The sequence below is a fragment of the Eurosta solidaginis genome, chromosome 4 (assembly GCF_040869045.1).
Source record: "Eurosta solidaginis isolate ZX-2024a chromosome 4, ASM4086904v1, whole genome shotgun sequence".
Taxonomy (NCBI): Eukaryota; Metazoa; Arthropoda; class Insecta; order Diptera; family Tephritidae; genus Eurosta; species Eurosta solidaginis.
The window spans coordinates 163393445-163408549 of record NC_090322.1 but is presented as its reverse complement, the minus strand read 5'-3'; the positions used below and the strand labels follow the sequence as shown (position 1 = coordinate 163408549).

Below are 15105 nucleotides of genomic sequence, written 5' to 3'. Positions count from 1 at the left end.
TATAACTGTAGGTAAGGCGGGTGAGCAAAAACTCACCCCACCCGACGAGCTAGCAGGGGCTTGCCAGCATGCCAAGTGCCACCTCCGCCTTACCCCAACAGTCAGTTATGCAACAAAACTTAAAAAAAAATTGTAAACTAAAAAAATTTAAAATTCCATTTAAAATTTGTTTAATACAATGCTAAACCGTTCGATTTTTTTATTGTTGCTCCAAATAGACCCCATGTACTCCCTTATAAAAATTTACAGGCCACTTTGTGCGGTAGAATAAATTTGTATGGTTTTTTGGATAATCAAACTATAGCACGATGGAACCCGAAAGCTTCTGAGCAAAAAAAAACAACGGGTCTTATTTTGAGCAACACTAAAAAAATATTTATTTTCGCACCCTGTGTCATAGCAACCCGCTCATACTTAGGTTACTCCTTTTCGGCAGGTGATTTACCTAAAAATGACAACATTTTCAACAACTTTGGTAGATTTTGGAGACTTTAAATTTTTGCAGTGGGTACCCTTGACGTGAAAAGCCCCATATTAAAAATTGTTCTTGAACATTTTCTTATGATGTGGATACCGCGCTTCAATGTATATGTATCAAATTCAAGCCGAGTCTGGATAAAATATCATTTTAATTGTATTTGGCCGTTGTAATAAACAATAATAAAAAAAATGCCTTTGATTTATTACTTTACTTGAGTGAAAGAGTTTTATATTGAGACTCCAAAGATAAAAGTCCATAAGTAATTTATATTGATAACCCGTAGAAGCAATACGTATCTAATGGTAGTTGTTAAAACTGTGTGGATCGATTTATTAATCGATATCGCGCCATCGATTTTTCGATATGATTTGGGCTCAGGAAAAAAAGTTCCACTACGCATACCCAAAAAAAATAATTTTCGAGCCTGCGAAAAAAAAACTGGCGAAAGGGTCAAGTTTTCGACCAAAACACTCCCCAAAACCCAAAAAATATTTTTTTTTTTGCAAAAAACTGTAATCGCCAACGTTTTTACAATAGTGTTAGGCTCTAAGATTAGTTTTTTGGGGTACGCGTAGGTAGGTAGGTTGAACTGGCCGGTCCATGAGGACCTCACATAAATTGATTGAGTCCGTAGTGTTACCAGAAGTTTGTTTTAACGACCAAACTGAAAAACCCTATCAAAAACCAGGACCTATGTTATAAAATAAATCCGTCCTCTTGGCAAATACTAGAAGCTTCCTAGGACTTAAGCCACTTGCTGCTTCTAGATCTGGCAGCTGTATCACTCCTAATAGCTGGAGTCTTAGCTTGGCAAGTGCAGGGCACGAGCACAGAACGTGTTCGATCGTTTCCTCCTCCAACCCGCACTTCCTACATCTGCTATCACTGACCAAGCCTAAATTAAAGGCATGTGACGACAGAAGGCAGCGTCCAGTCAGAATACCCGTCATGAGTCTAAAGTCCTCTCTTTTTAATGATAGAAGCAACTGTGTTAGTCTAAGGTTGTAAGACCTACACATAATCTTCGACACTTTACAGCCCCGCGCTTGAACCCACGCCTTTCCCGCTTGGTCGATCATGTGCACCTCTCGCCTTCGCTTAATCTCGCCCAATCTAATTGGGACATCTACGTAGCAAGCTTCAAGGGATGCACCCTTTTTAGCTAGTTCATCCGCTTTTTCATTCCCATCTATTCCCATATGCTCTGGAACCCAATATAGATGTATGCTTCTCCCTGTCCCGATTCTCTCCAGAGACTGCTTACACTCTAACACGCATTTAGATGCTGTGCTATGCAAGATTATTGCCTTCATTGCTGCTTGACTGTCAATATAAAAGTTAACACGGTTGCAGCTTAAGCTATTCTCCTCCAGGGTTTTTACTGCTTTGGTTACGGCTAATATTTCCGCTTGGAAAACGCTGCAGTAATCTGGCAGCCTGTAGGATCTGCTTATTTCCGGATCAGCACAGTATACCGCAGAGCCTACTCCTTCCACTAATTTGGAACCATCGGTGTACACATGTATCGCCTCGTCCGCCATTTGCGCACCCTTGCGCCAACCGTCTACCTATATTGTGACCTTAAGATCTCCCTCGAAGCGCAGATATGGAATCATGTAGTCTGTTCGTCTTGTGATTGATGACGCTATACTACTATGGCCATATGGTCGGCGCTCAAGCTGCCCCGAAGCATCGAGCCTGGTTGCGGTCGTTAACGCTTTGTTCTTTGCTAGCAGGTCTATAGGTGGGATGTGCAGAATGGCATACAGTGCAGCCGTCGGGGTTGTTTTCAGGGCTCCCGTAATGATAAGCATCGATAGTCTGCATACCCCCTCTAATTTTTTGAGGTATGTTGTTTTTTGTGTGGCTTTCCACCAAACAAGAACTCCATAGTATAGAATAGGGCTTACAGTCGCTGTAAAAACCCAATGAGAAAGAGAGGGCGATAGGCCTCACGTACACCCCAGCATTCTTTTACATGCATAGAGTGCCGCTGAGGCCTTCTTGACCCTCTCCTCCACGTTGAGCTTCCATGACAGCTTACTGTCTAGGATGATTCCTAGATATTTTGTGCAAGGTTTCTCCTGTAACTTAGGCCTGGTCCAATTTGGGACCTTATACCTCTTTGTAAATAAGACCATATTCGTCTTCTCCGCATTGACTTTCAACCCGACATTAGATGCCCAGGTATGAATATCGCGAAGCGCCCGATCCATCAAAGAACTAATCGTTGGAAGGCACTTTCCACTTATGACAATTGCATGCATAGTGGAACTTTTTTTCCTGAGCCCAAATCCAATCGAAAAATCGATGGCGCGATATCGGTTAACTATCGGTTAACAAATCGACCCAGGTTAGTGTATATATAAATTAAGCACTCATTATTTCACCAAGCCGTACAAAGTAAATAAAATGTTGCAGTCATTGATTTTTTGTCCTAAAAATCAGTTAGTTATTAAAAAAAATATAAAGCATTAATACCAAAGATTAAATATACACTAAACTTAATGCACTAATTATGCAAAATTATACTCAATATATACCTCACTTTCGGCCATGATTTTTGCAAATGAGTTATTTTCGGGTTTGCTTACTTCAAAAGCAAAATATTCTAATTTATTTTTATTGCAAATGAATCTCAGAGACGAGTTTTAATTTTAACTAACGCCAGTATTTTACGTTTTACACTCTTTGCAAGTTCATAATATTTTAACTGAGAATTATTTGAATTTCTGTTCCTTTTGTTTGATTTGTTTTGCTCGCTGTTTCGCATTTAATTTATTTGCGCTCTTTTTTTAAATTAATTATACGGAAAGTATTTTTATTTTTTTTCTATCCGATACCAAAAGTGGGCAGAACTAAAACAGTTGAACAAATGTTTGCTATACATATGTATTAATGTATTTTATTAAAAAACTTTTTTATTTTAATTGTATATCTTTTTTTTTGCAGGCACAAATATTTTATAGGTTTTTTCTTTTTCTTTCTAATATAGAACACGTTTGTTTATTTTTTTATTTATTGTCAGTGTTTAACAGCACCTGTTCGTCTTTATCGCGTCACGAAATCTTCAATACTGAAAGACTCATTACTTCTGTTGCCAGCAATTTTAAGTTTCTGTCTTAATTCTGAATAAAAAACGAAGCAACGCGTAGCAATGAGCAGCAGAATTATATACAAGCGCTGCACAGTGAACTTTTTTGCGCATTTTAGCGCTAAGTTAAAAAATTATGAGAACTCAAGTGTCATATTATTCTTGTTAGACTCCTTCTGGTTGTCGGTTTGTTTATTTTTGTGCACTTTAATTAGTTTTTCCTGAAACTCAGATTTTTGCGTTGAAAGCTGGTATAATCAACCGAATTACTTGTCATTGAAATTTTTAACCATCGCAAAAAAAAAACAAGTGAGGAAGGCTAAGTTCGGGTGTAACCGAACATTACATACTCTGCTGAGAGCTTTGGAGACAAAAGAAAGGAAAATAAACCTAGGGTAACCCTGGAATGTATTAGTACGATATGGGAATCAAATGAAAGGTGTTAATGAGTATTTTAAAAGGGAGTGGGCCTTAGTTCTATAGGTGGACGCCTTTTCGAGATATCGCCATAAAGGTGGACCAGGGGTGACTCTAGAATGTGTTTGTACGATATGGGTATCAATTAAAGGTATTAATAAGGGTTTTAAAAGGGAGTGGCCCTTAGTTGTATATGTGAAGGCGTTTTCGAGATATCAACCAAAATGCGAACCAGGGTCACCCAGAACATCATCTATCGGGTACCGCTAATTTTTTTATATATGTAATACCACGAACAGTATTCATGCCAAGATTCCAAGGGCTTTTGATTTCGCCCTGCAGAACTTTTTCATTTTCTTCTACTTAATATGGTAGGTGTCACACCCATTTTACAAAGTTTTTTCTAAAGTTATATTTTGCGTCAATAAACCAATCCAATTACCATGTTTCATCCCTTTTTTCGTGTTTGGTATAGAATTATGGCATTTTTTTCATTTTTCGTAAATTTCGATATTGAAAAAGTGGGCGTGGTCATAGTCGGATTTCGGCCATTTTTTATACCAAGATAAAGTGAGTTCAGATAAGTACGTGAACTAAGTTTAGTAAAAATATATGAATATTTGCTCAAGTTATCGTGTTAACGGCCGAGCGGAAGGACAGACGGTCGACTGTGTGTAAAAACTGAGCGTGGCTTCAAACCGCTTTCGCCCATTTTCACAGAAAACAGTTATCGTCATAGAATCTATGCCTTTACCAAATTTCACAAGGATTGGTAAATTTTTGTTCGGCTTATGGCATTAAAAGTATTCTAGACAAATTAAATGAAAAAGGGCAGAGCCACGCCCATTTTGAAATTTTCTTTTATTTTTGTATTTTGTTGCACCATATCATTACTGAAGTTGAATCTTGTCATAATTTACTAATATACTGTGAAGGTATTAAATTTTTTGTTAAAATTTGACTTTAAAAAAATTTTTTTTTAAAAGTTGGCGTGTTTTCGTCCGATTTTGCTAGTTTTTATTCAGCACATATATAGTAATAGTAGTAGCGTTCCTGCCAAATTTCATAATGATATCTTCAACGACTGCAAAATTACATCTTGCAAAACTTTTAAATTACCTTCTTTTAAAAGTGGGGGGTGCCACGCCCATTGTCCCAAATTTTACTAATTTCCTATTCTGCGTCATAAGATCAACCCACCTACCAAGTTTCATCGCTTTATCCGCCTTTGGTAATGAATTATCGCATTTTTTCGGTTTTTCGAAATTTTCGATATCGAAAAAGTGGGCGTGGTTATATTCCGATATCGTTCATTTTAAATAGCGATCTGAGATGAGTGCCCAGGAACCTACACACCAAATTTCATCAAGATATCTCAAAATTTACTCAAGTTATCGTGTTAACGGACAGACGGACGGACATGGCTCAATCAAATTTTTTTTCGATACTGATGATTTTGATATATGGAAGTCTATATCTATCTCGAGTCCCTTATACCTGTACAACCAACCTTTATCCAATCAAAGTTAATATACTCTGTGTGCAAAGCGCGCTGAATGTGTAAACATACAGGTTTACCTCAAGGAAATCAATGTTTTTAGGCTAACGAGAGCTCGCTTAGGGGTTAAAGTTTAACCACAGCAGAGGAAATTTTCCCGAAACCAAATGCTTCAGGGCTTTCTGAGCAGAGCTTCGTCGGCACGACGGTTTATTACTAAAAACGAATTATTATCGTCGAGTTATGGATTTGCTATCAGCTTCTCATCCTTTTCTTATTCTTTCCTTATCAGCTTGTTATCGAAGGGTCACACATGTTTCATCGAGTTTATATTGAAATTTTATAGGTATTCATAAGTTTAACAGTTCTCTTTAACAAATCGATAACATGCTGATAACAAATGGATAATAAACCGATAAGAAATCGATAGCTTTTCGATGTATTTTTGATAAAAAATCGATAACACATCGATAACATGCCATAAACAAACTGATAAGACTCGGATAACAAATCTATAAGTTTTCGGAAACAAATTGATGCCCTTTCCATAACATATCGATAACTTTTACGTAAGTAATCGATAACTTTTTCATAACAAATCGACAGCTTTTCGATAACACTCCGTTAAGAAATCGTTAACAATCCGACAACAAACCTATTAAGTTTCGATAACTTTCTGTTGATAAATCGATACCATTCCCTAAAAACTCGATATCTCGTCGATTAATAACCGATTTCATTTAATTTAGTTTAACTTAATTTATATTAATTTTATTTTATTATTATAGTTTAAGCGGGGATTGCCCTTATTGCTTAAATGTATGAAAACATTTAATTGAAGCAAATTTTAATCTATAATTTATTTAATAATTTGGTAAAAATTTAAACAACGTGACATCAGGACGGACCAGGCTGTTTCGATTATACCTTGTAAATCTCTTCAAAGCCTTTTATCCCGGGAGTGGGATTTGAACTCGCACTCCTACGATCGTTGAAGTGTTACAAACGTATTCAGCCACGTCATGCCTAGTTTTTTTCCCAAATTATTCAATAAATTTAAAAGTTTCCGAAAAAAATTGATACCCTTTTGATAAGATATTGATAACTTTTCCGTAAGTAATCGATAACTTTTTCATAACAAATCGTCAACTTTTCGATAACACTCCGATAAGAAATCGGTAACAATCCGACAACAAATCTATAAAGTTTCGTTAACTTTGTGTTGATAAATCGATACCTTTCCATAAAAACACGATATCTCGTCGATTAAAAATAGATTTAATTTAATTTAGTTTAACTTAATTTATATTAATTTTAAACTGAATGTTTTTAGCGACCTTTCTATATGTAAATATGTTGAACTTTAGCTGGCTCGAGGTCAATAAAACTAAGTTGAATAAAACCACAGGTTTTTTAACTAATTTATTTCAATATATTTCGGTTATTCCGCGATAACCGTTCTCAAGGATCTGTATATAAATGTGATATAAACAATTTTCTTAATACCAAAAACAAAGTCAAAACATAAACAATATTTGTATATACATACATTTCTTTGCACGTCTTTATAACTTGACGCGGAGCTTAACACTGTCTATTTGATCGTTAGTAAATGACGAAACAAGTGAGCAACGCCATCGGTATCCTTTTTGTAGTTTAGCCGAATGTCTGGTGGAGTGTTAATTATATGTAACATTTCTAGTGTAAATCGTTTGTTGTAGTGTTGTTCTTGTTGTAATATTGTTACTTTTTCGAAGTTGGGGGAGTGGCCGCTACTTGCATAGTGTGCCATACACAACACAAATGCGACGTTAAACAGTGCCATCATTCAAATACACAAAAAACTGCACTTATGGCACACTGTGCAAGTAGCGGCCACTCCCCCAACTTCGAAAAAGTAACAATATTACAACAATAGCAACACTACAGTCTGATTACTAGCACAACACAAATGCGACGTTAAACAGTGCCATCATTCAAATACACAAAAAACTGCGCTTATGGCACACTGTGCAAGTAGCGGCCACTCCCCCAACTTCGAAAGAGTAACAATATTACAACAAGAACAACACTACAGTCTGATTACTAGCACAACACAAATGCGATGTTAAACAAAGCCATCATTCAAATACACAAAAAAAAACTGCACTTATGGCACACTGTGCAAGTAGCGGCCACTCCCCCAACTTCGAAAAAGTAACAATATTACAACAAGAACAACACTACAGTCTGATTACTAGCACAACACAAATGCGACGTTAAACAGTGCCATCATTCAAATACAGAAAAAACTGCACTTATGGCACACCGTGCAAGTAGCGGCCACTTCCCCAACTTCGAAAAAGTAACAATATTACAACAAGAACAACACTACAGTCTGATTACTAGCACAACACAAATGCGACGTTAAACAGTGCCATCATTCAAATACACAAAAAAATGCACTTATGGCACACTGTGCAAGTAGCGGCCACTCCCCCAACTTCGAAAAAGTAACAATATTACAACAAGAACAACACTACAGTCTGATTACTAGCACAACACAAATGCGACGTTAAACAGTGCCATCATTCAAATATACAAAAACTGCACTTATGGCACACTGTGCAAGTAGCGGCCACTCCCCCAACTTCGAAAAAGTAACAATATTACAACAAGAAGAACACTACAACAAACGATTTACTCTAGAAATGTTACATATAATTAACACTCCACCAGACATTCGGCTAAACTACAAAACGGATATCGATGGCGTTGCTCACTTGTTTCGTCATTTACTAACGATCAAATAGACAGTGTTAAGCTCCGAGTCAAGTTATAAAGACGTGCAAAGAAATGTATGTATATACAAATATTGTTTATGTTTTTACTTTGTTTTTGGTATTAAGAAAATTGTTTATATCACATTTATACACAGATCCTTGAGAACGGTTATCGCGGAATAACCGAAATATATTGGAATAAATTAGTTAAAAAACCTGTGGTTTTATTCAAAGTAGTTTTATTGACCTCGAGCTAGCTAAAGTTCAACATATTTATATTAATTTTATTTTATTCTGTTTTATGTTAATTAATTTTTGCTCATTTAATTTAATTTACGCTCATTTTATTTTATTTAATTTTATTTCATTTTGATTATTGCTTTTTTTTGCACTTTATGAATTCATATAAATCTAACGAAATAATGTACAAATATGTTACAACCAATAAAACCCTAAACATAATCAAATTTCGACACACCTCAATGCCGAATTATGTGCTTTGTTTTTGTAAACACTTTTTGTATCAGTAAGAACACAGCAGTGTATACATCTGTTCTAGCATTTGCATTCGCAAAAATTGTGTATATGTTCTGAGATTTTAAATTATTTAACGCCTCTTCATTACGCTACAGTGTACAGTGGGGGTAACCCCCCAAACCTGTACTTACATTCCACCATATAGCATAGCATTTTCAATAAAACGCTTACGCTTACATTCAGGAATCCCCCATACCATGATAAAAGATGTTTACATATCGTTAAACGCACTGACTTACAATCGTAAGCCTAATAAATGATCTCTTGAGCCCGAAAATAGTATACTGTTCGCAGCAGCTGCTTTCAACGACATCTACGCCGCTGCTGGCAGCACTTGTTCCGATGTTACTTAGGTGTTTGCCTTCGGTTTTGTAGTGCCACTGCCACTGCCAGTGCCATTGTGCCTGGGATGCTCTCACACGTCGGCAGCGAAGTCAACGTATAAAAAGTATAAGAAACAGTGTTGCCAGGTTAGCCTTTTCGAGGCTAGATTTAGCCTTTTTTTTTGCCTTTAGCCTTGAAATTTTGTGTTTAGCTTCGTGACTTTTTTCTAGCCTTTTTTACTCCGAATGTATTTTTAAAAATTTCTAAAATAAAATAATTTCAATAGTTCCTGTGAACACCTAATACCTAATAATATGAGTTCTCTACAAAAGATTAATTCTTTTTCTGCTGAAAATTCGTTGAAAATTTCAAAGCCAGATGTATTTTCTTACTTTGAAAAAGAGAAGTATAGTTATTCTTCAAGTCAAATAGCATTAGTAGAACTGCAGTGGCGAAAACTTATAACTGTACAATGGAAAAATGTACACTCCGCCATGGAATTTTGGTCGGAAGTCCGAGAACATAAAAATGCATTAAATGAACCTCCTTTTTTAGAACTTGTCGAATTCTTATTTAGTTTTTTAGTATTACCACTCAGTAACGCGGAGGTTGAAAGAGTTTTTAGTGGCACGAAAATTCTGAAAACTAAATTAAGGAACAAACTAAAAATTAAAATGCTTAATGCGCTGCTTAATATTAGATGCTCCTTAAAACGCTTATCTAAATGTTGTAATGACTTTGAAATTACCTATGATCTCATATCTATGGTAAATAGCGAAACTTTATACCCAGACATAAGCTCTTCTGATTCTTCAGATGGGGAATATTTTATATAAATAATTAGTCTGTAATATTTTTTTTATGTATATACACATATGCAATCATTTAAAGTAATTCCATGTGCTAGTCAAAGAAAATGTGCCTGATATGTTTTGAAACAGGAAGTTATGCTTAAGTTATGTTTATTAGTTTTTATTTACAAATGTGTAAACTAAAATATAAAAAAAATTTAATGAATTAACCAAAAAATTTCTGGCCTTTTTTTAGCTTCCTTCTTTTCTAAATTTAGCCTTTTCTAACCTTTTTTTTTTGCCAATCTAGGTTCTTATTTTTGCATCACCTGGCAATACTGATAAGAAACATGAATAGCATACAACAGACATCAAATCAGACATTAGGTTCATGAAACGTTAGCAGCGCAAGCGCGCAGCTTGTAAACTTTATTTGTTTTGCACTTCAATCAATGAGCTGTGACACCTTATTGATACTACATAGTATGTAATTTTTATTTATTCTATTTATAGTAATAACAATTATGATTACATGATACAAAATTCTGAAAACACTTCTTGTGTAGTAGTTAAAAATTTTTCGGGAAGTATGACGTTTTCCTCGCCTCGAAAAGGGCTAAACCCTGGCTGTTGGGGTTTGGTGAAAAGCTTTTCCGTTAAACAAATTTCTTCGGAGTTTTTACGGACGAAGGGAGGGTAGAGCCGTGTGTAGAAGTCCAGCTTCTGATCGCCATTCACCAAGGAATGTTCGGGTGATTCTTTTGCATGCGGTTCAAGAAGCTCAGTATTTCCGGTCGGCTGAGGCCAAGTATCCTCTGGGTAACCACTGAACATCCGTTCGGTGGTGAGTTAATTGAGAAGGCGACAACCTAGCTAGGCTACTTCGTCATAGCCGTAGGGCAAGCTGGGCGACTTCATCAGGAGTGTCTGATCACCATAAGGTGCGACTGCAAGCGAGCGTTTGTCTTGATTCAAGCGGCTCGCTATAAAAACGTGTACCATAATGCCTCATCCTAATACTTGTTTCTAAAATTTTGATGTTGCTTTGCCCGGGGTGCGAACCCAGGACCTTCGGTGTGGTAGTTGAAGCACGCTACCACCATACCACGGCGGCCAAAAGAAAACGCCGCGGGCGCTGATGGACCTTATCAGTGCGACTTCAGTCCTAGTAAATCTACCATCGACCGGATTTTCACTATGCGCCAAATTTTTGGAAATTTTGGGAAAAACCCGCGAAAAAAGAATTGACACACATCACTTTCTTGTCGATTTTAAAGCCGCCTTTGACAGTACGAAAAGGAGCTGTCTATATGCCTATGCATAATTTCGTAATAATAAAGAACTTCAACACAAACAACAACGTCGGTCTATAAATCAAGCGAAGAATCACTAAAGCCAACAAATGCTACTTTGTACTGATTAGGCAATTTAGAAGTAACGTCCTCTCTCGCAAACGAAAATCACGTTCTACAAGTCACTTACACCCTCCTAATATATGACGCAGAAGCATGCACCATGACAACATCAGATGAGGTGCGTCTGGGGGCGTTCGAGAGAAAAGTTTTTTGAAATATTGATGGGCTCTATGCATCGACGACGGCGAGTGCCGAATAATATTTAATGACGAGGTGTACGATATTTATGTAGACACCAAATTCAAACAGGTGATGTGTGGCCAAAACAGTATTCTTATTGGAACCCGCCTATGGAAAGAGGATTTAAGTTCCCTTGGTGTGATCAATTGGCACCAGTTAGCCCAATTAAGACGCGGCTGGCGCACCTTGTTCAACGGCAATAAAAGTTTAAACAGTTAAGCGGCAAAAAAATAAGTATTTTTTCCTTCCGATTAACCATTTGTCCAACGGGAGGGTGCACTATGATATACGAGGTGCGTTCAAAAAGTATCGCGAATTTCAAATTTTCGCGGATTACGTATATTCGAATTTCGATTTTTTTGTGGCGTTATGTTGGTACTCATGTCTCTCACTTATGCCCTCAAGCTCGGCCATTTTGGATGTTCACTTAATTGTTGACAGCTGCTTTGCCTTCCTGTGTTTTGGCTCGTCTTCGATTTTTACATATAAAAAAAATGGATCAACGAACCTGTATTAAATTTTGTGTGAAAAACGAAATTAAGTGTGCGGATGCATTCTAAATGTTGACTGTGGCATACGGAGAAGCTACCTTGGACAGAAGCAACGTTTATCGGTTGTACAAAAGGTTCTCAGAAGGCCGAGAAGATGTGAATGACGAAGAGCGTGCCGGACGCCCGAGCACTTCAACAACAGACGAAAAAATTTATGAGGTGAAGAAAATGGTATTGGCCAATCGTCGAATCACCGTTAGAGAAGTTGCTGAGGACCTAGACATATCGATTGGCTCGTGGTGCTATTCGATTTTTATCAATGCTTTGAGCATGAGACGGGTCACCAATTCTTACCAAAGTTTCTCAATTTCGACGCGGCTTTTTGGCCAAAAACAGCTCACTAAGATCTGGCTCCCTGTGACTTTTTCTTGTCCCCTAAACTGAAGAGGCCCATGAAAGGACGATGCTACGCTACGTTTGACGAGATAAAGATGGCATTGAAGGAGGAACTAAACAAGATAAAAAAAGATGCTTTGAAGTGCTTCGAAGATTGGAAAACCGTTGGCACAAGTGTATAATATCTCATGGGGATTACTGTAAAGCGGACAAAATAGATATTCATGAATAAATAAATAATTTTTGAAAAAAAACACAAAATTCGCGATACTTTTTGAAGACACCTCGTATATATCACAAAGAACCGATTGTTCAGATTGGAGAATTTTTGTCATTTCCTTCTCATTTTAACTGCTGCAAATTTGCAACTTCACTTGATATTTGCCACGCAGTTGTCTTAAAAATGTATCAAGATCGGTGGCATATATAATATACGTACATAATATACCCCATACAGATCAGAATTTCAACGTTTTAACTCCATCTTGTAGATAGCTAGAACCGAGAAACCTTGTTTGAAGATTATCTATCGATTATATGTTTATGATACATATTGTAACGAATTTACGGGAATTCCGCTTATTTGAAACCTTCTGCTAACGTTCGAATCGCTAATCTGTTGAATAAATCACTCCAATATTCTGTATTGCAAAATTGTCTTTATTAGACTAATTTGAGAGTAGTACAATTATACTTCACTTCGCAACTAATAGCGTATTTAAATCAAAGTGATTACTGATTACTCAGCTTGCGCTGCTTTCATAATCTCCGTTGCTTCATTCGCATATTTTTACTAAAGTCTAGACGTTTCGCGTTCTAGAACTGTTGTATCTCCTGCTTGGTGATTTCTGTATACATGTATATTTGTAGTTTATGTCTATCTTAGAGCCATATGCGGGTGTATGCGTGAGTACTACTTCGCTGATGATTACATGTGTTTGTTAGTATATCTATGTTGCCTTGTATGTATGTGTGTAAATGATGATTGATTTGTTTTACTTACACAAGAGTGGCAGCTTGCTTTATTGTTGTTGTGCCTTTATTTATTTATTATCAGCTTAGTGATGCTAATATTCGTCACAATATGTACAACTGATTGTTTATATATTACCCAGCCAGCATTTTTTGAAAATTTTGATTAAATAATATTTAAATATCACACCCCAAGATGATTAAAAACGTTCAAATCTAAAAGCACCATAAATGTGATTATTCTTAAATAATCATTTATGATTCATATTTCGAAACGCTTTTTATTCATATTTGATATCATTGTAAAATTGAGCTTTAATTGTATTAGAATAATATTTGACTACTTTTCACAGTCATTTTCTGATCGAATTCGTGAACTTATTTCAATCGTTTTGGTTGAAATTTTTGAATAATTTTTGAATGCGATTATGACGCATTTATTCTTCAAATTCCATTCAAAATAAGATACTACATAGTAATCTTATTTCATCAGAGGAAGAAAGCATGCGGAAGTGAGCTATTTGAACCACAGGTCACTCGCAAACAAACTTGACCGATATACACCTGCGACTACAACATCCAACATCAGCTATGATCGTCAATATCTTAAAATACGATACGGTATGGGATGTTGAAGATATATCTAAGTACATATATCAGAAGAGTTTCACTTACCTGGTCAAATAGCTCACAACTTTTGTATTGTGGAGAAATGGTTGGGTAAATCTTCGGGCACGAGCAGCATTTGCATTACATTGTCTTGGAGAATGTCTTAATAATAAAAATTTTATATACATATTTTTTCTGAACTTCATGATTGAACAAGTAAGGAAGGCTAAGTTCGGGTGTAACCGAACATTACATACTCAGTTGAGAGCTGTGGAGACAAAGTAAGGGAAAATCACCATGTTGTAAAAAGAACCTAGGGTAACCCTGGAATGTGTTTGTATGACATGTGTATCAAATGGAAGGTATTAAAGAGTATTTTAAGAGGAAGTGGGCCATATTTCTATAGATGGACGCCACTTAGGGATATCGCCATAAAGGTGGACCAGGCCTGACTCTAGAATTTGTTTGTACTATATGGGTATCAAATGAAAGGTGTTAATGAGTATTTTAAAAGGGAGTGGGCCTAAGTTCTATAGGTGGTCGCCTTTTCAGAGTAATCGCCATAAAGGTGGACCAGGGGTGACTCTAGAATTTGTTTGTACTATATGGGTATCAAATGAAAGGTGTTAATGAGTATTTTAATAGGAAGTGGGCCTTAGTTCTATAGGTGGATGCCTTTTCGAGATATCGCCATAAAGGTGGACCAGGGGTGTCTCTAGAATTTGTTTGTACTATATGGGTATCAAATGAAAGGTGTTAATGAGTATTTTAAGAGGGCGTGGGCCTTAGTTCTATATGTGGACGCCTTTTCGAGATACCGCCATAAAGGTGGACCAGGGGTGTCTCTAGAATTTGTTTGTACTATATGGGTATCAAATGAAAGGTGTTAATGAGTATTTTAAAAGGGGGTGGGCCTTAGTTCTATAGGTGGACGCCTTTTCGGAAAATCGTTATAAAAGTGGACCAGGGTTGACTCTAGAATGCGTTTGTACAATATGGGTATCAAACGAAAGGTGTTAATAAGTGTTTTAAAAGGGAGTGGGCCTTAGTTCTATGGGTGGACGCCTTTGCGGGATATCGCCATAAACGTGGACCAGGGGTGACTCTAGAATGCGTTTGTACAATATGGTGATCAAAT

At 36.6% G+C, this 15105-nt stretch overlaps 1 protein-coding gene across 2 annotated transcripts in view; it reads right to left on the bottom strand.

Moving 5' to 3' along the window:
• LOC137250568 (neutral amino acid uniporter 4) overlaps nt 1-3560 on the bottom strand; it is a 78807-nt gene extending 75247 nt beyond the window's left edge. For both annotated transcript variants that reach the window (XM_067783610.1, XM_067783611.1), the window contains exon 1: nt 3025-3560. Coding sequence is in view for 1 of the 2 variants with exons in the window: in XM_067783611.1 (XP_067639712.1) it covers nt 3025-3039 (15 nt within the window). In the remaining variant the exon portion in view is untranslated. The remainder of the gene's footprint in view (nt 1-3024) is intronic.
• Between the last annotated feature and the right edge of the window lie 11545 nt (nt 3561-15105).